Raw genomic sequence first — 21745 nt, 5'->3', positions numbered from 1 at the left:
TGAGCCATACTTTCAGATGTTTGGAAACATCCAGATGTTCAATGCGTGTTTTGTTTGTTTAATCTGAGCAGTTTGGCATCCTCCATACACTCCTCCCTCTAGAGGCAATGAGCCCCATGAACAATGAGTGATGAGCAGGACTTCTTTCTCTCCTTTGCTGGCCTGCCGTGGCCTAACCCAGCCCGCATGGCTTTGTCATTAGGGCAGCAGGATGTGGCTAAGAGGCGGCTGCTCATTTGCTTCCTGCTGGCTCCCTCCCTAACCTCCTTTAAGGAGGAAAGGGAAGGCTGGAGCTGAGTTTTCAGCCAACCCTGGGGATGAAAGAAATTACCTTTTCTCTACAGTACAGAGCCTGGGTCCTGACCCCAACCCTGAACTCAGGGACAGCTGGGCTGTGCAGGCCCAAGGCCAGCAACCAGTGACTTGACAGAATTATTTAGAAAAACAGCCTCCTTCTCACCCAGAAGATGTCTTAGACAGGAAATTAACTCTGCCCTCACTCATCAAGCTATAGAGCTTGATATCTATAGGGAAAATACAAATGGAAATAGCAACTCTCTCCAGAGCTGGGTCCTTTCAGAAACTTGGTATTAACCCATCTCATCTGTGGATCCTTCTGGGCCATCTTGTGTTAGTCATAGCCTTAGGATCCTGACTTGATCAGATGAAAAAATAAAAACACAAACATCTGGATGTTTCTGAACATCTGGAAGTTGAGCTTGCCATATGACCTCGAGTGAATTATTTTCCCTTTCTGATCCTCAGTTTCCCTATCTCTAAAATCAGAAGCATGGCAAAGAGATTTCCCATGGCTTGACAACGCCAATCCACTGGTAGCAGCTGCCAGAAGAACTGTGTTCAGGATTTGAATGCCACTCTGGACTTTAGAGGAAAAGGTCATATGATTGATTAGTAATGTCTGCCACATGCACAGGAGGGGCAGGTGGAGGCATATATGCCACAGATTTGCTATCTTTAGGATGTGATAGCCTGGACACTTTGATGTTATTTTTCATCCCCTTCATTGTGGTCACCCAGATGCAGCAGTGGCCCCTAGGGGGAGCCAAGAAGGAGAGCCTGAAGCTCCACCCTGGGGCCTCTCCTAACCACGGTGAAACGTGGCATCTCAGATGTGTTTATAGAACCTCAGTCAGATTGATTCTAGTCTCACACTCGGGGGCTACTTCTGAGTTGCCTCTGAACCTTTTCAAAATTAGGCTTGAGCACCCATAATACCCTAAAAGTTTCCCTTAGCTTCTTCCCTTCTAGCAAGAAATGTTAGAAGTGGAAGCAGGGAGTCAAAGGGCAAGTTGGGAAAGGTGGTATTCTGAAAGATTTCTGCCTCAGTTGACTCAGAATGTCAGGGCTGAAAGGAACCTTAGGGACCCCCTGGCCCCAAGGTCTTCAAACTCTGTTCATGAAAGAACCTAGAGGCATTCCAAGGTGTCTCAGGGGGTGTCCAAGTGTACAGGATTTCCAGCCCCCATCTCACCACCGCTTTCACCTGCTTTTGTTTTTTTAAAACTTTCAAGCTAATTCATTGAATAGATAATAGTACATTCACATGTTCAACAAATGCAAGAGGCTCTTAGCTGTTTCACATTTGGCCTTTTGCAGAAGACTTCATTGAGAGAAAGAACTCCTGGCTTGTATGTTGAATACACTGGTCTAAAAGATCCCTCATCGTGCAGATGAGTGGTGCTAGGTGAGGTCCAGAGAGTAGAGGAGACTACCCTAATCTGCATGGTGAGCTGGGAGCAACACGGCCAAGACTCAAACCCAGGACGCGACTTCCACGTCACCTCTGACTGGCTGCATCTGCTCCCCCGGGGTGTGAGTGCCCACGTGGCCACACTGGCCGTGATGGTGCCTCTCTGTCCTGGCTCAGCCCTCCTTCTGAGTCCCAGCTCCCTGGCGGGCCTGGCTCACTCACGGGTTCTTTTATTAGCCTCTAGACTTGTTTTCCTCTCTTTGGGCTTGTTTACCAGGAACGTGTGTTTTTTGGAACCCTTGTTTGCAAGCCAAACAGTGGAAGCAAGACGCCTGGTTTGCGTCTGCAGCTCAACTGAGAGGGCAGCCTGGGGCCGGCTCTGTCACTGTGCCCACTGGGGGCTGGGCTGGTGTGCCTGAGACCAAGAGGAGCAATGTCTCGTTTCTCCACCCCAACACCTTTTCTCCCTGGGCCACAGACAAAGAGCTGGTATTCTTGCCCTGGATTTTCAAGGGGGATGGAGATTCTGGGATCTTTGGATTTTAAGATGCTCTTCCATTGCTAACCTCTTGTATTCTCTCGGGCAAATCACCCATGAGCCTTTCAAGGTAGGTGTGTTATTTGCATTTTACAGATGGAGACATGAATTGAGGCCCAGAGAGGGAAAGTCACTTTCTGAAGGTCACACAAATGCTAAGTGGCAGAGCCAGGATTCGAACCTGTATATTCTGTCTCCAGAGCCCCTGGGCTTACCTTTCTGCCATACTGCCTCTATAAAAGTTGATAACCACCCTGTCTAATATGGTAGCCATTAGCCACATGTGGCTACACAGATTTAATTAAAATGAAATACAGTGAAAACTTCAGCCCTTCATTTGCACTAGCAACATTTCAAGTGTTCAATAACCACTGGTGGCCAGTAGCTATCATATTGGACAATGCAGATATAGAATATTTTCATCATCTCAGAAAGTTCTATTAGACCGCATTGCTCCATAAACTCTTCTACTCAAATCAGATTTGATGATTGCATCTCAGATTCTGTGTTTCATGTTCTTAGGGGTCTATGATTCCAAGACCCACGATCTAAAATTTTATGATTCTGAGATTTCCCCCAGTTCTGACGTTCAGGGACTTTTCAGTGTCCAGCGAGAGCCCAAAGGAGGCCCGTTATATTTTGAGGGAGATGAACTGGGGGCGCTGGCTGTACTTTTCCATCCCCAGAGAAGTGACCTCAGCTTCGGGTCCTGCTGGCAGCCAAAGACGGGTTTTCAGCCATCTCCAGAGCAAATAAAGGCAAAAGGAAGGGACTGGATGTACGGAACAGGAGGCAGGACAGGCGGCGGGGTGGGAGTGAGCGGTGTCTGCATCTGATGACCACTGAGCCAAGGGAAACACACCTCCTGCCCCCCTCATCCCCCCACCCCCCCAGGCTCATTTCCTTCCCTGTACCTTGGGCCAGTTCAAAGCCCAACTGGGCCCCCTTCAGGTGAGCACCTAGGGAGGGAGCTGCCACAAAGGGAAACAGCGTGTGAGGTGGAGGGCATGTCAGTGGCAGAGGGGGGCAGCCTGGGTCCTCATTCAGCTCTGCCGCTCGCTCCCTGGGGCTCTGGGCAGGTTTTTTCCCCTGCTCCGGGCCTCAGCCTTCTCTCCTGTACTGTAAGGCAGAAAGACATGCCTTCAGCCCCCAATGGGATGTCGGATTAGGAAGACACTTTGAAAAGGATAAACACAGGTATCATTACAAACTAGAGAGATACAAAGAAGGGACTTTTCATTTAAAATTGCTCATTTATACAAAAGTATTTTAATTTTCCCTGGGCACGCCAGACCTAGGTTTGATTGGCAAAGGATGGGTGCACAGCTGATAATTTCTGGATGCTGGGGTTTGACCCTGTGTTCTGACCTTGCTGGCGTTACTGATGCACCCCTTTAGCTTTGCAGGATGGGTGCCTTGCCTCTTCGGCCAGTGACGGTTTACAGAACCTCCAAGAGGGAGCTCACAGTATGCAGGGAGTATGGTCGCGCATCCGAGGACAGCCCAGCTGCCCCCCTTCCCTCCCATCCCATCATCTGGAGGGAGAGGGTTCTGGGACTGGTGAGGTAGCACTGGGCACTGGGCAAAAGCTCAAATTTGGAGAATAACTCCTCCTCCAAGATTTTGTGTCCTTTTCTTAACACTCTCAATTTCCGCTGTTCTCTCCCACCCCACCCCGTCTCCGAGCATGGCCCCTATGAGGCCCAAACCCACGCCATGGGAAGGGAGTTTGTCAGCTTGAAAGGGGCCTGAATGTTGCTTGACTTTCTCCCTCTCAACCTCAGACTCCTCATCGTGCCAGCAGGACTCAGAGCCCTCCCATGCCTGCCTGCCAGTGTGTCAGAGGCTTCAAGGGGACAGAGTACTATATGTGAGGCCTTTAGAAACCATAAAGTACTGTAAGATGTAGAATTATTTTTCTCTTCCAGCTGCAGCACCAAGGATGGGGGTGGCAGAGAGGGTCAGTGTGCCCCTGGGAAAGAGCGCAGGTGGTGAGGCAGGACAGACAGAAGGGCTCACCCACAAACCCTTCCCTGGTCAAAGAGAAGGAGCTGGTCCTCTGCTCATAAGAAGGACACAGACTCTGGAGACATCAGTCTTCCTGGCTCTCCAACCCGAAGCTTATTGCATTTCCAGTCCTAGTTGGGCTGTTTCTCTCACGATATGTCTCCTCTGCAATTGGAGCCCAGACGAGATGACTTTTTTTTGTTCCTGCTACGAGTCTCACTTTGACCCTTCAACTTCAAACAATCTCAGACAAGCCCTTCATTCATGCTTTCTCTCCTGTTCCCTTCGTCCAAAGCCACATGCGGGAGTTGTTTTGCTTGTATCTTCCAAATGCGGAAGGAAGAAGGGAGATTTTTCCACCTCAAGGCTTGCGGGGAGAGGGGGGAAGAAAAGCATACAGCTGTGTGAGGGGAGGAACGTTCCCAAAACTGCCTGGAAAGGGAAGACTGGATTCCTCTGGGAGTTGGGGACATCGTGAAGCAAAGCCAAGCTCTCAGGTTGATTTCTTTAAATTTCTGTTGGTTTTATTTCTTGTATACTCTATGAAATAGTGAGGTTTAGTGTCTATTTCAATCCAATAAAGGACCATTGTGAAGTCTGCCCTTCCCCTGTCTGTTTCCCCAAATACCATAATCCAAGATAAAATGGAGAATATCAGAGGGGAGGATGTATGCCTAGACCAGCATGTGCTGTGACAGTTTAAGGGCATCTTAAGGGCCCAGGCTACCACCTCGATGTTCACCTAGTCTAACCGTCTCAACAGAAGGGGGAACCAAGGTCTAGAGAGGACGAAGGATTGAACCAATACACCAAGTTAGTATTTCGACAGAACCAGAATCCCTGGCATTTAGTTCCAAGCCAAGTGTTTCTTCCACGATGCCAGGGTACCTCCCACCGAGGTGCTTGGTCAGCTGAGAAGTCTTGGGAGGAACTAGGGATAATGGGACTGATATGGAAGTTTTGGGGGACAAACGAGGGAAGATATGGTTGTTGCTCACCTTGGCTAAAAGCTGCTTGGGGGCAGAGGGAGCATGCTTGCTCTGTGTGGCCACCTCTGGGAGTTGGGGACATCGTGAAGCAAAGCCAAGCTCTCAGGTTGATTTCTTTAAATTTCTGTTGGTTTTATTTCTTGTATACTCTATGAAATAGTGAGGTTTAGTGTCTATTTCAATCCAATAAAGGACCATTGTGAAGTCTGCCCTTCCCCTGTCTGTTTCCCCAAATACCATAATCCAAGATAAAATGGAGAATATCAGAGGGGAGGATGTATGCCTAGACCAGCATGTGCTGTGACAGTTTAAGGGCATCTTAAGGGCCCAGGCTACCACCTCGATGTTCACCTAGTCTAACCGTCTCAACAGAAGGGGGAACCAAGGTCTAGAGAGGACGAAGGATTGAACCAATACACCAAGTTAGTATTTCGACAGAACCAGAATCCCTGGCATTTAGTTCCAAGCCAAGTGTTTCTTCCACGATGCCAGGGTACCTCCCACCGAGGTGCTTGGTCAGCTGAGAAGTCTTGGGAGGAACTAGGGATAATGGGACTGATATGGAAGTTTTGGGGGACAAACGAGGGAAGATATGGTTGTTGCTCACCTTGGCTAAAAGCTGCTTGGGGGCAGAGGAAGCATGCTTGCTCTGTGCGGCCACAGAAGGACCATCAGAGTAGACCAGGAGAAGCTTGAGGGAGGCAAATTGAACAGTATAAGGAAGAACTTTCTAAAGCCATTTGGAAACGGAAGCCCATTCAGTTAGAAGAAGAAACGAAACATCCCCACCATAGTTCCTCAGTTAGGGATGGCATTTTGGCAGTGAACCATCAGAGGAGATTCTGTTCCAAGATGCCTTCCAGTCATGAGCTTGTTAGAGTCGAGAGCTCAGCATCTAGAGGAAGGTCACAGCAGTGACCAGGGCACGAGATTAGGGATGGCATTTTGGCAGTGAACCATCAGAGGGGACAAACGAGGGAAGATATGGTTGTTGCTCACCTTGGCTAAAAGCTGCTTGGGGGCAGAGGAAGCATGCTTGCTCTGTGCGGCCACAGAAGGACCATCAGAGTAGACCAGGAGAAGCTTGAGGGAGGCAAATTGAACAGTATAAGGAAGAACTTTCTAAAGCCATTTGGAAACGGAAGCCCATTCAGTTAGAAGAAGAAACGAAACATCCCCACCATAGTTCCTCAGTTAGGGATGGCATTTTGGCAGTGAACCATCAGAGGAGATTCTGTTCCAAGATGCCTTCCAGTCATGAGATTGTTAGAGTCGAGAGCTCAGCATCTAGAGGAAGGTCACAGCAGTGACCAGGGCAGGAGAATTTTCTAGACCTCAGCTAAAATCCTTTAACTGTGAAGAGGAAAGGGAAGGTACCATGCAACATATGTAAGCATCTGGATCATTCCCACACAGGATCCAGAGAAGTGCCATCCTCCTGGGTAAAGGGAGGAAAGTATGGCCACAAGTTTCCACTGGCCACACTCAAAAACTATTGTTCTTTGTTTAGAATGTAGATCTCATTGTCTCAAATTGGCAAGAGGTTGCTGCCCATTAGCTTCTCTTATTAGAGATGGGTAGGAAGCAGAAGGAAGAGGAGGGGAGGACGAGGAGGAAAAGGACGAGGTGGAGGAGGAGGGGAGGAGAGTTTGGGGTATAGGAAGAAAAGAATCCTAGAACACCAGGGATTGAAGGGACCCTTGAACATGATCTCATTCAGCACTGCCCAGACTTGACTAATTAGCCAATCAACTTTGTCGAATCACTTTTTAAAAACTTAAATAAACGTACTGAGAAAGGAGACTTAAGATCACTACCATAAATGGAGAAATCTGTGTACCTTTGTCATAAATAGAAGGAAACTGTAAAACTAAACACAAAGGAGACAAAACAAATTTCTTGAATTCCAGCTGGATGTAGTTTCCTGTGGAGGCTCTGAGCCAGAGGCGTACTCCCGGTTCAAAAGGGATGAGTGTTAGGTGTTAAAGACACATTAGCACCAAACTGAGACTCTCTCATATAATCAGGATTGAAAGAGAAATGAGTAGAAGCAACTTACTCCCGTGTCTTTCACTATCCTTTAACATGGACCATCTAAAATTACCTTGCATATCACAGGAATTCAGCGTCAAGAACTCTCCATCAGGAATCCTCCCCCTTGGGGACTTCCCTGGCGGTCCAGTGGTCAAGACTCTGCGCATCCAATGCAGGGGGTGCGGGTTTGATCCCTGGTCAGGGAACTAAGATCCCAAACAAAAAGAAACCTCCCCCTCACTGAACTCTCCATCTCTCTCCTCCCCACAGGGTTCCTAGCACCATGAGGGCCTGGATCTTCTTCCTCCTTTGCCTGGCTGGGTGGGCTTTGGCAGCCCCTGTAAGTACCTAAAGGTCACATCTGTTTGGTCTTACCTCCCACCACCAGCCCAGGGGCATCGAATCTGCCAGCCCCAGATGCTCAGAAGGGACAGAGACTTCCCCATCTTGACTGTCTAATTTTAAAAAAAAATTATTTTTCTTTAATAAGCTCAGAAGAAAAAGTGAATGAGGACCTTTGGGTGGAGATTCCAGAGAAGAGAGATTTCCAAGTAACATGAAGATGCACTTTTTAGCAATCAGAGCTTCCCAGAAAGGGACTAGAATTGCTTTAGAAGGAAGTGACCTGTTTGTCATATGAGGAATTCTAGCAGAGTGGGGGATGCTGAGTTAGAAGGGATTCAAGCCACAGAGAGAGGTCTGGGTTAGTTTCTGAATCAGTGAGGGCTACTTGGTTGCAAGCAACAGACTCCAATCTGACTAAATTAGGAGGGAAAAGGATATAGGGGTAGATTATAAAATCCAAGGCCTTGGGGAGAACTAGAAAAGGGCAGCTCTGGGGTCTGGGAGGTAAGAGCTAATGGACGGTCACGGAGGTAAGATCTAATGGACGGTCATGGAGGTGTTGCCATTTGAATGTCTCTACTCCGACAGTTTTCACATCTTGAGAACATGTGCCAAGAAGATTAAAAAAATGCAAGGAGAGCCAATCTAGTTGAGCTTGGGTCCTGGGCCTGCTTCTTGGCCAAGGGATTGTGAGGCACCTTGACTGACAGGCCCTCCAAGAATCGCATGGAGAGGGCCAGCAGTGGTCATCCAATGCTACGCTGGAAGCTGTGACCAGAAGACGGAGGAAGAAACGTGAAGCGGGCAAAGAAAAGTTTCTTTCACCTATGATTCCCTCACCCTCTCTTCACTAGAAGGTGTGATGATAGTAGATGCTGGCAATCCTGATCAGGCAGTAAGATTTTGGCAAAAGATTTGACAAGTTAGCATCACTTTTAGAAGAAGCCCCAGCCAGCCAGGCACCTCAAAGTCATATGCTATCTTGCTTCTTCTAACTCCAAGTTGACTCCAAGAAGGAATCGCCAAATAATAATAATGATGATGATATCATGCTTGTGGGGAAGACAATGACCTCTGTTAAAATTCAGGGTTCATCCCCTCTGGGTCTCAGTTTTCCCATCTGTAAGATGAAGGGAGTTGGTCTGCATTAGCGGTTTTCAGACTTTATGGGAGCCTAAGCAGCGGAAATGCTTTTCCAAGCCAAATCTTAGATAGAAGCTCCAGATATAAAGGGAGGTGCTCCAGAGCCCCACAGGGCCCCTGTGTTTGGCTTCTCCTCTGCCTTCATCCCTACTCACAGAAGTCCCTGAGGGGCTCTACTCGTTGGAGGACCCCCAAGTGCACAGCCTTGGGGGTCTCCAATGAGCCGCTCTCCTAACTCCCCAGCTTTAGAGGTCCAGGCCGAGGCACTTCAGCAGTGAAGCTGGCCTTGGCCCTGACCTCTCCAAACCCCATTTTCACTTCCCAACAGCAACAGGAAGCCCTGCCTGATGAGACGGAGGTGGTCGAGGAAACCGTGGCTGAGGTGTCCGAGGTAGGTGGGGAGGGACCCCAGACCTGCGGCCCCTCTTTGCCCACATCTGCTCCCTGAGAAAGCCAAACAGGTGCTGTGGGTCTCCTGCTGGAACGGGCGCAGCACAGATATAAATCCTGTGTATCCCCCAATCCTGACACACTCCTGAATGCTCCCCAAACCTTCCATGGGACCTAACAGTTGGGAGCTATGATTTTGAATTTTGTTTACTTTTTAAGCTGTGGGACATTTTTTCGCAGATGGTCACCCACGGTCTTCCCCATATGTCAAACAGGTGAAAGAGGAGCTGCTCTGGTGTGGCTGGAAGGGTGGAGAGCTTGGCACCCCCTCTTGCCCTGACCCCCCCCTGGTGGCCTCTGACATCTCCATAGAGCTCTGGGGCCCTAGAGGCACAGCGGCCTGTAAGATTCAGTCTCACTTCTGGACCTGGCAGTTGTGGTCTCTGTGACCTGGGCCCAGTGCCCCTCTCCAGCTTGTCTCTCCCCATCGCTTTGTGGGTACCTGAGGCTCCAGGCAAGCTCTCTCCAGCCTTTGCCCCTTTCTTCCAGGTCTGGGATGGGGGTAGGACCATTTGACTTATTCTTCCCCCTCCACCCCAGGTACCTGTGGGAACCAACCCCGTCCAGGTGGAAGTAGGAGAATTTGATGAAGGTGCTGAGGAAGCCGAGGAGGAGGTGGTGGCTGAAAGTAGGTCCCTTCCCCGCGTCTTGTCACATGAAGCCTCTGCCCTCAGCCACCTGGGCCTAAAGCATGGGCCCAGTGTGCATGAAGTTCCTTCCCAAGGAAATGCAGGGTGGGGTCCTCCCTGCAGGATGGGCCGTGGAGGAGAAACTGCCTTGACTGAAAGGTTGGGATTATTTTCTGGAATCTGGAAAGATCTATTGATAGCCAGGCCGTGAGTGTCAGGAAGGGAAGTTCTTAGGCTGCAAATGGCCTTCTCCCCTTATAGCTCTTTACTGTAATTCCAAAGTTGGGTTTCACATTCCCACTGAGGTCTCCAGTCCCATCTGGTCACTCGATGGCCCCAGAAGCTTTCACACTCATGAGCTTATTTTGATTTGCACACAGCTGTGAGGAAATAAGGCCTGAAAACCTGACACAGCTCATATAAGGCTACCCGTGGAGTTAGCACCAGAGCAACAGCAATGACCTAGGGCCTCTGGCTCCCACCCACAGGGCCAGCATTCTCCTACACAGTGGAGATGCTTCGTACCCCAGGGGCTAATAGCACAGACTCTGGAGGCGAACCAAACAAGGCTTGCCTCCAAACTGCCGCCTCTTTCTGCGATGCCCTCCGACAGCCTGAGAAGCTTCTCTGAGCCCAGCTTCCTCATGTCTTACTTGGGGAAGGATGAAGATGGTAGATCCTTGCCCCAGGGCTATCAGAGGATTATGAAATAAAGCAGAAGTGCCCTTGGCCCAGGGCCTGGCAGGGCAGGCATCCAATAAAGGATGACTATGATACCCCCAGTCAAGCACCAGGAGGAAAAGGCTAGACGGGCTCGCATCCTGAGGGCACAGAATATTCGTTGGAGCAGAGGGGCGGCTACTGAGTCGTGTTCCTTCCCCTCCATGCCCCTCATCCAGTGTTTACCAGACACAGTCAGGCTCTATCGTTCAGTGTGGGCCTTGGGGCTCTGCTCCCTTTTCCGCTACAGCCACTCAAGTCTGTTGTGTTGCGCCTCACAGCTCCCTGGCTCCGTGACAACAGCTGACTTTCCAAGTCATTCTAGAAAGTCTATTCTAAAATCCCAAAATGCCTTGCGATGATTGATCCACCGACAGCTGAGGACACAATGGTTGCTTCCATCCTTGGGGGAGCTATATGGCACCTGGCGCTCCTGGGTCCCAGACTGAGCCCCCAGGCCCCCAAATGTGCCTGGCCCTGACCTCAGCCTGAATCTTTAATCCCCAGACTGAGCCAACTTCTCCCCTACATGCCGATTGCTGGGTTCAGCAGAAGAGAAGGGAGGATGCAGGGCTGCTCAAAGCCCGAGTGGGGGCCACAGCCTAGGACTTCCGTCCAAGGATCCGTTGTGGGGTGGGATGGATGTGCTAGCCCGGGTGATGCTAACCGGGTGCCCTTGCACTCTACCAGATCCCTGCCAGAACCACCACTGCAAACATGGCAAGGTGTGCGAGCTGGACGAGAACAACACCCCCATGTGCGTGTGCCAGGACCCCACCAGCTGCCCTGCCCCCATTGGCGAGTTTGAGAAGGTGAGGCCTGAGGGACAGGGGCAGGGTCGGGGGCTGGGGTCCTCAGAACACAGAGCATCTGCCCAGAGCACTGCTGGCTTGGTGGTCCCACGGGGCAGCTCCAGTCTCAGAAGTCCCCTCGCTAGGTGTAGTCACAGCAAGCAAGCGAGTCGGAGGGGAGGCTCTTCCCATCACTGGACTCTCCAGCAACCACCAGGAATTTACGTGGCACCACCAGCTTCCAGCTCTACTCAGACTCCAAAGGGAATACATCAACACCACCAGGCACCGAGACAGGGGCTTTCTATATGTGGGAGCAGCTTGGCAGAGCATCACATCCAAAAATGTGCATTCTGGGTCAGACTGAAGCCTGACGTCAAACCCCATCTCCACCACTTGTTAGTGTGGGATCTTAGCTATGTTCCTCTCCAAGTTTTCTCACCTCTAAAAATGGGACAGAAATAGACTTTATCTCATAGGGCTATTGTGGGGATTTGTCAGATAATGTCTGGTACTTAGTAAGTTCTCAATATGTGCTATATTAAAAAATCTTTCAAACCTGTTCATTATACCTCCAGTAGGACTCAACCATCCATCCATCCATCCATCCATCCATCCATCCATCCATCCAAGTAAATACTTATTGAGCACCCATGCATGTCAACCATTGTGCTAGTGGTAACCTAGCTCAGGGCAACAAATCGAGTACCAGTATCATTCCCACAACCTCCCACCTGGCTTCTCCATCTTCAATCTCTCCCCAGTGCAGCCTATCCTCTGGGCTCCAAATTTTAGCATCTTTGTCAACTCTTCCCTCCTCGTCACCCCTTCACCCCCTACTGCACTGGTCACCAATGCCCATCAGTTCTCCCTCTGCAGTGATATATAAGCAATAAGCATGTGCAGGCTGTTCAACGCAAGGCTCCCCTCCTCCTGACACAGCCACTTACTCCGCCACTGCCTTTGTTCAGCCCACGGCATCTCTGCTCCTCCACCCCCTCATGCAGAGATGCGCTAGGAGGACCAACATAACTCAGCATACAGTTGCACTCACCGCTAAGACTTCAGGGTATGTAGCTGCATGAAAAGGGAACAAGATACAGGCAGAGGGTGGAGGAATCCATGCACAGTCTTGCTTACTCTCTCCCTGCCACGAGGGGTCTCACAGAACCCACTCTTTCCCCAGCTACAAAGATGAGATGTAGCCACATGTGAGCAAGCCTTCTGCCCAAGGAAGCCCTTTAGAGACTCAGCACCCAACGTTTAATTGAGGGCTGGTCACACAGACATCCTCTCCCTGGCATGTACCCAAAGTCCAGACTCCAAGCAGGAAAACAGATGTTCAGCATGAACCATATTATTTGTACAAGCAATCTAGGCACAGTGAGCCACTTTCATCATTGTGGACAGTTTTCTAACAGTGCAGGGAACTGTTTACCAGACACGTTTTCAGACTCCAGCCAAGGGCCAACATCATAAGCACGCCTTTCTAAGGATAACAATCCCAGGCCTGCTGTATTAACTCTTCTGCACACCCTGCCCTTTACCCATCCTCACCTTCAATTCATCCTTTCCATATCTCCCAGGTCTGCTTTCCCATGTCTCAGCCCTGACTCAGTCATACCACAGCTCAGAGACCAGCAGTGGCTCTCAGCATGGGCTGAACATTGGCCTGCGAGCCCAAAGAGTAGATTCTTGGCTGGGCTCCACCACTAACTCACTGTATGACCCTGGGCTCATCACGTTCCTTGCCTGGCCTTCAGTGTCCCCATCTCTGAAATGGGCAAGGATGGCGGTACCAGCGAAGGGCTCTGGGAATGAGGGTGAGGCCCTCTATGCTTTGCCGCCAGGTGTGCAGCAATGACAACAAGACCTTCGACTCTTCCTGCCACTTCTTTGCCACCAAGTGCACACTGGAGGGCACCAAGAAGGGCCACAAACTCCACCTGGACTACATCGGGCCTTGCAAATGTGAGTCTCTCCTCGGACCCTGCCAAGCCTCCCATCTCAGGGAGAAGGCACTGAACTGGCACTGATGCTGGCTCTGCCACTCCTGTGCTGTGTGATCTTGGGCAAATCGCTTCCCCTCCCTGAGCCTCAGGGTTCCCACTTATAAAATGAGATGATTGTCTATGAATAGGTATCTGCGTTCAGGACGTGTCCAGGGGAGAACTGAGCAGTTGTGGGAGCACAGGATCAGGGAGGATTTCTGGAGCCTCTCACTAGCATCCAAGACAGCTCATTTCTTTTCTGTAAAGATGAGGAAGTTCTTCTATAGGGCTAACCACCATCTTTCCTGCTTCAACATTGTGAAGCAAAAGTGATGTTCTATAAAGTGTTTTAAAAATATTTGAATGTGAATGCTTTAAAATTGGGGTGAGGCTGTCAGTTCCCCTTAGGCCCTGTTACTCAATATTGTCATATCCTTGGCCATGTTACTCCATTACATTCCTGTCTGCCCACATAAGACATATGATTCACCACCTTCTTCTAGAAACCTGGGAGCCAGGCGTGTGGCGGAAGGGATGCCAGGGTGTTGTCTGGCTCTTTGTTAGTGATCCCAGGTGTAGTCTCAGCTGGCCGAGGCTCCTGCTTCAGCGTGGCTGCCTCCCTATCATCTGAAACACCCAAGGCCACCTCTGCTCCCCTCCAAGACAACATCCACGCGGTGTGTCTGGTATATCCTGGCACCAGATGACACTGGGGAGTGCCCCTCACCTGCCTCAGGTGTGCAGCGTGCAGAAAGGTGGAGGAGGGGGAATGAGGTTCTCCTGTGGTCAGCCCTGCTCTCCCAGTTACGGGGCCCAGGGTGTGAAATGAGAAGGCACAGCCTGGAGAAGGAAGGCAGGGGGAGGAATGCTGGTAGGAATTCCTGGGCAGTGAGACTGACACACGTGCTGAGTGGCTCTCCCGTCCTCTGGGGCGTATCACTCACTCCCTCCAACTCCTAGCGTTTCCAACCCAGATCTTCTCTTCCATTTCTCAGCTGCTGGTGAAGAAGGTTGTGGTCCTAATCACAGAGGGGGCTTTCCGTAGGTGAAGATGAGGGAAGGATGGACCCCTAGGCCCTCAGGCACCCACATGCTCTGGTGCTGTATGAGGCTCTGACAGTGTGGCCTTAATCAAGCCCCTTCTCTCCACACTGACCTCTAATAAGTCCAACAAGAGGGTGGACTTGGATGAAATTTCCAGGTCTGACATTCTGGGATCCTAAGTTCCAAAGACCAGGATGGAATCGTAGCGCTAAGAATGTTCTGGTGATTAAGCATACCTGAATCCCCACCCCAGCTAAGCGGGGCCTATGGGTGGATGCTATTCCTCAGTATCCCAGCTTCAAACACCCCTCAAGAGTCAATATCATCATCGAGGGTCCTGGCCTCTGTTTTCAGGGCGCAACACCCAGAAAAAATGCAAGAGCCATTGGAGGGAACCATTTCCCTCCGCAGATCAGATGAAGGTCAAGGGTACAGCAGACGTGCCTTTGCACTTGTCCATTTGCAGAGTATTCTCCACCCCCCCACACAATCTCTTTTGTTCAAAAGGTGTGAAGACACCATGGCCCAGAGAGGCTGAGCCCTGTGCTTCAATCAAGGGTCGCTGATTGAAGCTTCTTGCTGGAGGAGGGCGTGGGGCGGGGAGATCCGCCCAGCCAGCATGTTGGCCCTCAGGCAGGGAGAATCAGGGTCTGTGCTGACCATCCTTGTGTGTTGGACCCTAGACATCGCTCCCTGCCTGGACTCTGAGCTGACTGAATTCCCCCTGCGCATGCGGGACTGGCTCAAGAACGTCCTGGTCACGCTGTACGAGAGGGATGAGGACAACAACCTTCTGACCGAGAAGCAGAAGCTGCGAGTGAGTGGTATCTTTTCATCCTGTCCCAGGGCACCTGAGCTGGACGCCTCCTGGCCCCAGGCTGGCTGGGATCCACAGTCCCATTCCTAGATCTAGACCCCCAAGTGTAAGCCGACATCCCCACTCCAACGAGTGCCTGTATTCTGGGCGCCAGGACACAGACTCCTCCTTGCTGCCTTTGAAGGCTCCTAGAGTACATTCACATCTTAAAGGCTCTGAGAAGTCCTGTAACAAAAAGAACTGCTCGCTTTGTTTGTCTCCATAAGAGACATAAATAACTCTATTCCTTTTTCCTTCTGAGTCTGTGGATCTTAAACTTTAATGGACATACCAAGCACTAGGAATACTGATAAATGCAGCTTCCTGGGCCCCACCTCAGGCCCACTGAATCGGTGTCTCTGTGAAGCCAGTCCCAGGAAGCTGCATCCGAACATAGTCCCCAGTCATTCTGATGTGGCAGCCCTAGGGAGAGCCCTTTGAGATCGCCCCAGGCCTTCATTATTTTGTGGACTAGATGCTGGTACCCATCTATGCCATTTCCTTTCCTCATTTTGAACCTTGGCCTTGGCTGATGTCTGCCAGCTCTGGCCTCCTGTCAGAGGGGGGAGGGGTCTTGACTGGTCTGGACAGCCTCCCCGGACTCTTTGTCACATGTGTCTCTGCTCCCACAGGTGAAGAAGATCCACGAGAATGAGAAGCGCCTGGAAGCCGGAGACCATCCTGTGGAGCTGCTGGCCCGGGACTTCCAGAAGAACTACAACATGTACATCTTCCCTGTGCACTGGCAGTTCGGGCAGCTGGACCAGCACCCCATCGATGGGTAAGACCCCAGGCCCTCCGGGTCCCGGGGAGCTGCTCTGGCCTGGCCCTGGAGTGGACAGTCATGGACCAGCGCTGCTAGGTGCACTAGATGTGGTCAGAAAACCTCCTAGTGGCCTCTGCTGTCCCCAGCCCTAGAGCCCACGGTTTGCCTAAGGGCTGTGGCAGGAAGGGACAGGTAGGTATAGGAGAAAGGATGCAGGACCGAGGGGAAGAAAGCTATGAGACACTCCCTCCTGCCAGAAGAGGCAGAAGCCATTGGAACTGAAAACCCCTCCTTAACCCGGTGAGTGCTGGCCTGGGGTATCCATTCACGGAGGGAAAGCGAGCTAGGAAGGAATGCCAGACTCCTCGGGGTGGCAGAGCCAAGGTGGGGCAGCCTGTGTGCTCAGGGTCCTTCAGCAAGACCCTGAGACCCAGCCCTAACAGGGCAAACCGGCCCTGGAAGTTCTTAAGAAATTCACAGAGCCAGCCCCATCCCCAAGGCAAGCCCTTGGTTTGATCGCTCTTGCCCCTTGTCAAAACGAGTTAGGAAGTGCTGTGTAACTGCCCTGCAGGATAGGCAGGGAGCGGGTCAGTGAAAAAACACTTACTGAGTGTCTATTACACGCCCAGCACGATTCTAGGCAAGGGATTGAACAGTAATCAGAACTGACATGGCCCTTGCCCCCATGGAGCTCACACTCTGGGTGATGATCAGTTCTTCACAATCGAAGGAAAAAGTAAAGAAGGCTCCTGGAAGTTGCAGGTGGAAGCTGGCACACCTGCAGCTGAGCAGGGGTGGTCACCCTCACTACCGCCTTCTGGCCTTCTTTTGCTGTGTGTTCTCAGAGCAGCACAAAAAGGAAGGCCACTCTGCTCGCACGCTGTGCCCAGGGATGCTCCCCTCGGGGAAAGCTCACCGCTCCCTCCTTGTCCAGCCCCTGTGCCTGGAATCTGCCCACCCTGTGGGTGATCCCGGGGGCCTGGGGTCTCCTGAGCACTGGGAAACTCCCTGCTGCTTCTCTCCCAGGCTCTTTCCATGGCTGGGATCCATCTGAGTCATACTGTGGAGGGGAGGGGAGAAGTCAGGGGAACATCTGGAGCTCAGGCTGAGCAAGGAAGGGGCCAGGAGGGAGGCTTCTGGATGGAGCTGCAAGGACTGTAAGTCTGGGAAAGCGCTTCAGCCTGGGTCAGGGGTGCCAACCTTCCCCTCTCCTTGTCCCAGAGCTGCCTGGTGACCTTGCTTGAGTCCCCGCCCCTCTCTGGGGCTCAGTTTTCTCACTGGTATACAATGAAGGGGGGAGGGTTCAGTTCAAACATTGTGTGATTTCTTCCATGAGTTAGGTGGGGCAGGAGGGCCTGGGGGTCAGAGAGAAAACTGGAGTCAAGTTGTAGTCCCTTGGGGAAGAGTGTTTTTTTTGTTTGTTTTTGCGGTATGCGGGCCTCTCCCGCTGCGGAGCACAGGCTCCGGACGCGCAGACTCAGCGGCCGTGGCTCAGGGGCCTAGCCGCTCCGCGGCATGCGGCATGCGGCATGCGGGATCCTCCCGGACCGGGGCACGAACCCGTGTCCCCTGCATCGGCAGGCGGACTCTCAACCACTGCGCCACCAGGGAAGCCCCCGGGGAAGAGTGTTTTGAGGACAACTAATTGAGGGCTCTGGGGAACAAGGAAAAAAATCATACATGTGCTCTGGAGTCCAGGCCAGCTGGAAGGATGGTGGGAGAGAAATCAAAAGGCCTCCTTCTCACACATGACACAGTATACAAATGATAAAGTTCCATCCACTCTCCCTGCCAACCCCAGTCTCTTCCCACGCTCCTCCCCAGAAGTCAGCACCTTCTTCATTTTGATGCATCTCTTTTTAGCCTCTTTAATGTGCGTTTGCAGCTGTATAAATGTGCGTCCACAGAAAACATGCATTGTTGTTCCATACCAGATTTTGATCTACCAATAGCAGAAATGCTGAATATCTTCAGTTTAAAGTTTCTGTGCCCTCAAATCTTAGCCAATTAGGAAACAAATGCACCAAGAGACCTGTGTTATGAAACCACAGACATCAGAACTAGAAGGGCCCTTAGACATTATGGTCAACTCCTCCGCCTTTGATGGAGGGGCAAACCGAGGCTCAGGGTGGGGCAGGATTGTGCTCTCAGAAACACAGCAGGTCAGTGGCAGAGCTGCAGGGAGACCCAGGATTCTGGCTTCTCATCTTGCATTGAACATCCTTTCCTTTGGCCCTGAGGGGCAGGCTCCCTGCCCCCGTCTCCCCATGCAGGGGTGTGGGGCTTTCTCAAGCTCTCAGGCTCTCCCCTCCTCATCCCCCGCAGGTACCTGTCTCACACCGAGCTAGCCCCACTGCGTGCGCCCCTCATCCCCATGGAGCACTGCACCACCCGCTTTTTCGAGACCTGTGACCTGGACAACGACAAGTACATCGCCCTGGACGAGTGGGCCGGCTGCTTTGGCATCAAGGAGCGTGAGTGTCTGAGCAAAGGGGCCGCCGTCCTCTCCCTCCCTCTTCGCTGCCCTCTCTGCCGTCTGGGTGTCTGTCCTCTCTGCCCATCTCTGCTCTCTGTGCCTCATTAACTTCTGTCTGCTCTCCCTGCCTGGGTGGGCCTCGCTCTCTCAGGTGGCTTCCTGATCCTTCTCTGTCCATCCATTGGGTGTCTCTTTCTCTCTCCCTTCCTCGAGAATCAGCACTCACTCTGTGTCTAGCACTACTTTGGGAGCTGGCAGGCACCTGGAGAGGAGACAGGAAGTGTAACTTGGCAGTGGGTGTAAGTGACAAGGACCGGCCAGGGAGGAGGAGACCAAAGTTCTCAGTCATAGGCTCCCTGGGTGACCCTGGACTGGTCACCTGGCCCCTGGTCCCGGGGATGCGTGGGATCCGCCAACTCCTTGGGAAGCACATCTTCATCAACACTGACCTCCAAGTCTAATGCTGCTGCTTCTTTACAGGGGACATCGACAAGGATCTCGTGATCTAAATCCACGTCTCCACCTGCAGAACCAGATTCTTTCTCTTTGACCTTCCCCCTCCTGTTTTCCCCAATGTTTAAAATGTTTGGATGGTTTGTTGTTCTGCCTGGGGTCAAGGTGCTAATATAGACTTAAATGAATACATTAACGGTGCTAAACATGGAAATTTTAACCCAAGTCATGACACTCTTAGCTGTAACTCAGCTATCACGCCCTCTTGCTCATCTACTAACGGTCCCACTTTTGTCTTAACATTTGCACCTCTGCCTATCGTCTTCGTGGCATATAGGTGGAAATTTTGATCTGTTCAAGTCTGCCTTCAACACACGTTGCATCTTTAGATTTTCTACTTTTCTGTTTGAAACTAATACTCACTGAATCAGACTTTGTGTTAATTTTATTTCAGGGTATTGGCTGCCAGGGGGTCATCCCTACGTGGCCTGAAGGTAGGCAAAGGGAAGCAATAGACATGTGACGTTGGCAAGGATGTTTCTGGGGCTAGAGGATCAGTGGTGGGGAAAACCTGCAGAACCCACCAGCCAGAACCGCAGATAACAAATCTTGTTTGCCCGGGGCTGTAACTGAGAGAAAGAACCCAAGACTATGTTCTGGGAGTACATAAACTCTCACATAAACCCGGTTCCTCACCATTCCTCGCCCCCCTCACTTTTCAGTGTTGTTTCTTTTCATATTAGGCTGTTTGTTCAAACTTTTCAGAGCCGTGGACCATCAGTTCTCTAGAATCCACCACACTTCTGGGGGGCAGATCACCACATTGTACAGGGCTGCTCCCCTCCGAACTGTCTTTGGGAGATGCAGGAGTGGGAGGGTGTTTCAGCCAGAAAGGCCAAAATCAAGAAGTGAGTGAGGCTCAGAATGTTGTAAAATAGAAAAAGTGCAGTTGGTGAGTCGGTTTTGTTTCGGGTTTTTTTGTTTGTTTGGTTGGTTTTTTCCTCTTTTTTCACATCTGGATGGCTGTCATGAGGGATCTTTCCTTTGGTTGCTAGCATGTTCCTCCTCTTCTCCCCCACCCCTCTCTTTTCTTTCCATTAATCAAAACAAACTTCAAAGTAAGTCAATGGGATGGTCGGATCTCACAGGCTGAGAACTCGTTCACCTCCAAGCATTTCATGAAAAAGCTGCTTCTTATTAATCATGTAAACTCTCACCACGATGTGAAGAGTTTGACAAATCTTTCAAAATAAAAAGTACTGACTTAGAAACTGCCTTCCTGAGTGATTTTGCATGTGTCTCAGTGACCTCATTTCCCTGACACACCAACACATGGACATTCGTGTCCATACACAACTGTACAAATGCAAAGTTTTGCAAACACACTTTTATGCTTTTGTACACACACGTGCACACACACACACAGGCTTGCTTATACACAGGGAATGTATGGTGCTTATAAGCACAGATTTAGCTTACTTTTAACTTTATGACCTGGGGGCTGACCTTTTTCATGACTGCACTTCATTATCAGAGCACCAGGCTACGCAACTCTCTCCCTTCACTAAGCACTCACTCATTCATCCATCCATCCATTCAATAAATGTTTATGACATACCTACTCTGGACAGATCCCATTCCAGGTGCTAAGGGCACAAATGTGGCAAAGCAGACAAAGCATTTGTTCTTCTGGCTTTTACAGTCTCATGGAATGGATTAAAAAATCTACAAATAAATATAAATTACAAGATGTGATAGGTACACTGAAGGGAGAGTATAAGAAACCAGGAGTGTGTGTCACAGGAGGACACAGGATTATTCTAGAGTCCTGCTATCCCATATGGTATCTACGACCCATGCATGGCTATTGAGATTTAAATTTAAATTAATTAAAATTTAAAATTGTGTCCCTCAGTCACTCTAGAAACGTTTCAAGTGCTTAATAGCAATACATGGCTAGTGGTTACCCTACTGAACAGGTAGATCCAGAACATTTTCATCAATACAGAAGGTTCTATTGGACAAGGCTGTTCTAGGGCTTCCTTAAGAAGACTTGAGCTGAGTCACAGAGGAAGAGAAGGAATGAAGTGTTTGGAGGGGCAGAGGTGAGAGAGGGGAGAGGTCGGGGAAAGGGTATTCCAGGCAGGGGGAACAGCACAGGCAAAGGTCTTGAGGGGATGGGGAGCGCTATGAGTCCCACGCCAGTGTGGCTGGTGTGCAAAATGAGGGCTTATACTGGATGAAGCTGAAGAGTTGGGCAGAGGCCAGACCCTGCAGTCTGGTAGGCCATGATATGGAGTTTGGATTTTATTTTTTTGTTTGCAATGGGAAATTGTTGGAGGGTTTTAAACCAGAGAAAGAGAGCGACAAGATTAGATTGGCTTTAAAAAGAACACTCTGGTTCTGGAAAGATAATGGCATCATAAGTCCACAGAGCACATTTCAAAGCTCTTTTGTGCCCACCACGCTGGTGTGATATTTCAGGCTGGTGTTCTGAGGCACCCCTTCGAGACAGAGAAACAGTTCCAGGAAGTGTGCTCCGTTGCAATGGACCACGGAGCTAGGTCTTCAGATGCCAAGACTAGAGTTGGTTTATTCCTCTCTTATTTTAAATTATTTTCAAACTACTAACATAATACAAACTCATTAAAAAAATCATAAAACTCATCTCATAAACTTGTATTCTGGTGTTCTGTTTTCACACCAGAAGGAGGAGAGACTGGCCAGTTTGGTTCTGGCCATTTGAGGAACTCAAGACCAGCACTAGTCTCATAATCTCTGGGAATCTAGGCAGAGACTGAT

At 50.5% G+C, this 21745-nt stretch overlaps 1 protein-coding gene across 1 annotated transcript; it reads left to right on the top strand.

Annotated features, from left to right (window-relative positions):
* Positions 1-7516: 7516 nt before the first annotated feature.
* SPARC (secreted protein acidic and cysteine rich) lies at positions 7517-20218 on the top strand. The gene is made up of 9 exons (XM_028493381.2): positions 7517-7619; positions 9096-9158; positions 9758-9845; positions 11257-11378; positions 13208-13328; positions 15076-15209; positions 15881-16029; positions 18340-18488; positions 18971-20218. Exons 1-9 carry the CDS (start codon positions 7563-7565, stop codon positions 18997-18999), a joined length of 912 nt encoding a protein of 303 aa, XP_028349182.1. The 5' UTR covers positions 7517-7562; the 3' UTR covers positions 19000-20218.
* The last annotated feature ends 1527 nt before the right edge of the window (positions 20219-21745 follow it).

This window comes from Physeter macrocephalus, chromosome 8 (assembly GCF_002837175.3).
Source record: "Physeter macrocephalus isolate SW-GA chromosome 8, ASM283717v5, whole genome shotgun sequence".
In the NCBI taxonomy this organism is placed as follows: Eukaryota; Metazoa; Chordata; class Mammalia; order Artiodactyla; family Physeteridae; genus Physeter; species Physeter macrocephalus.
Note: the sequence above shows the minus strand (reverse complement) of the source record. Positions and strands in the feature narration are given on the sequence as shown.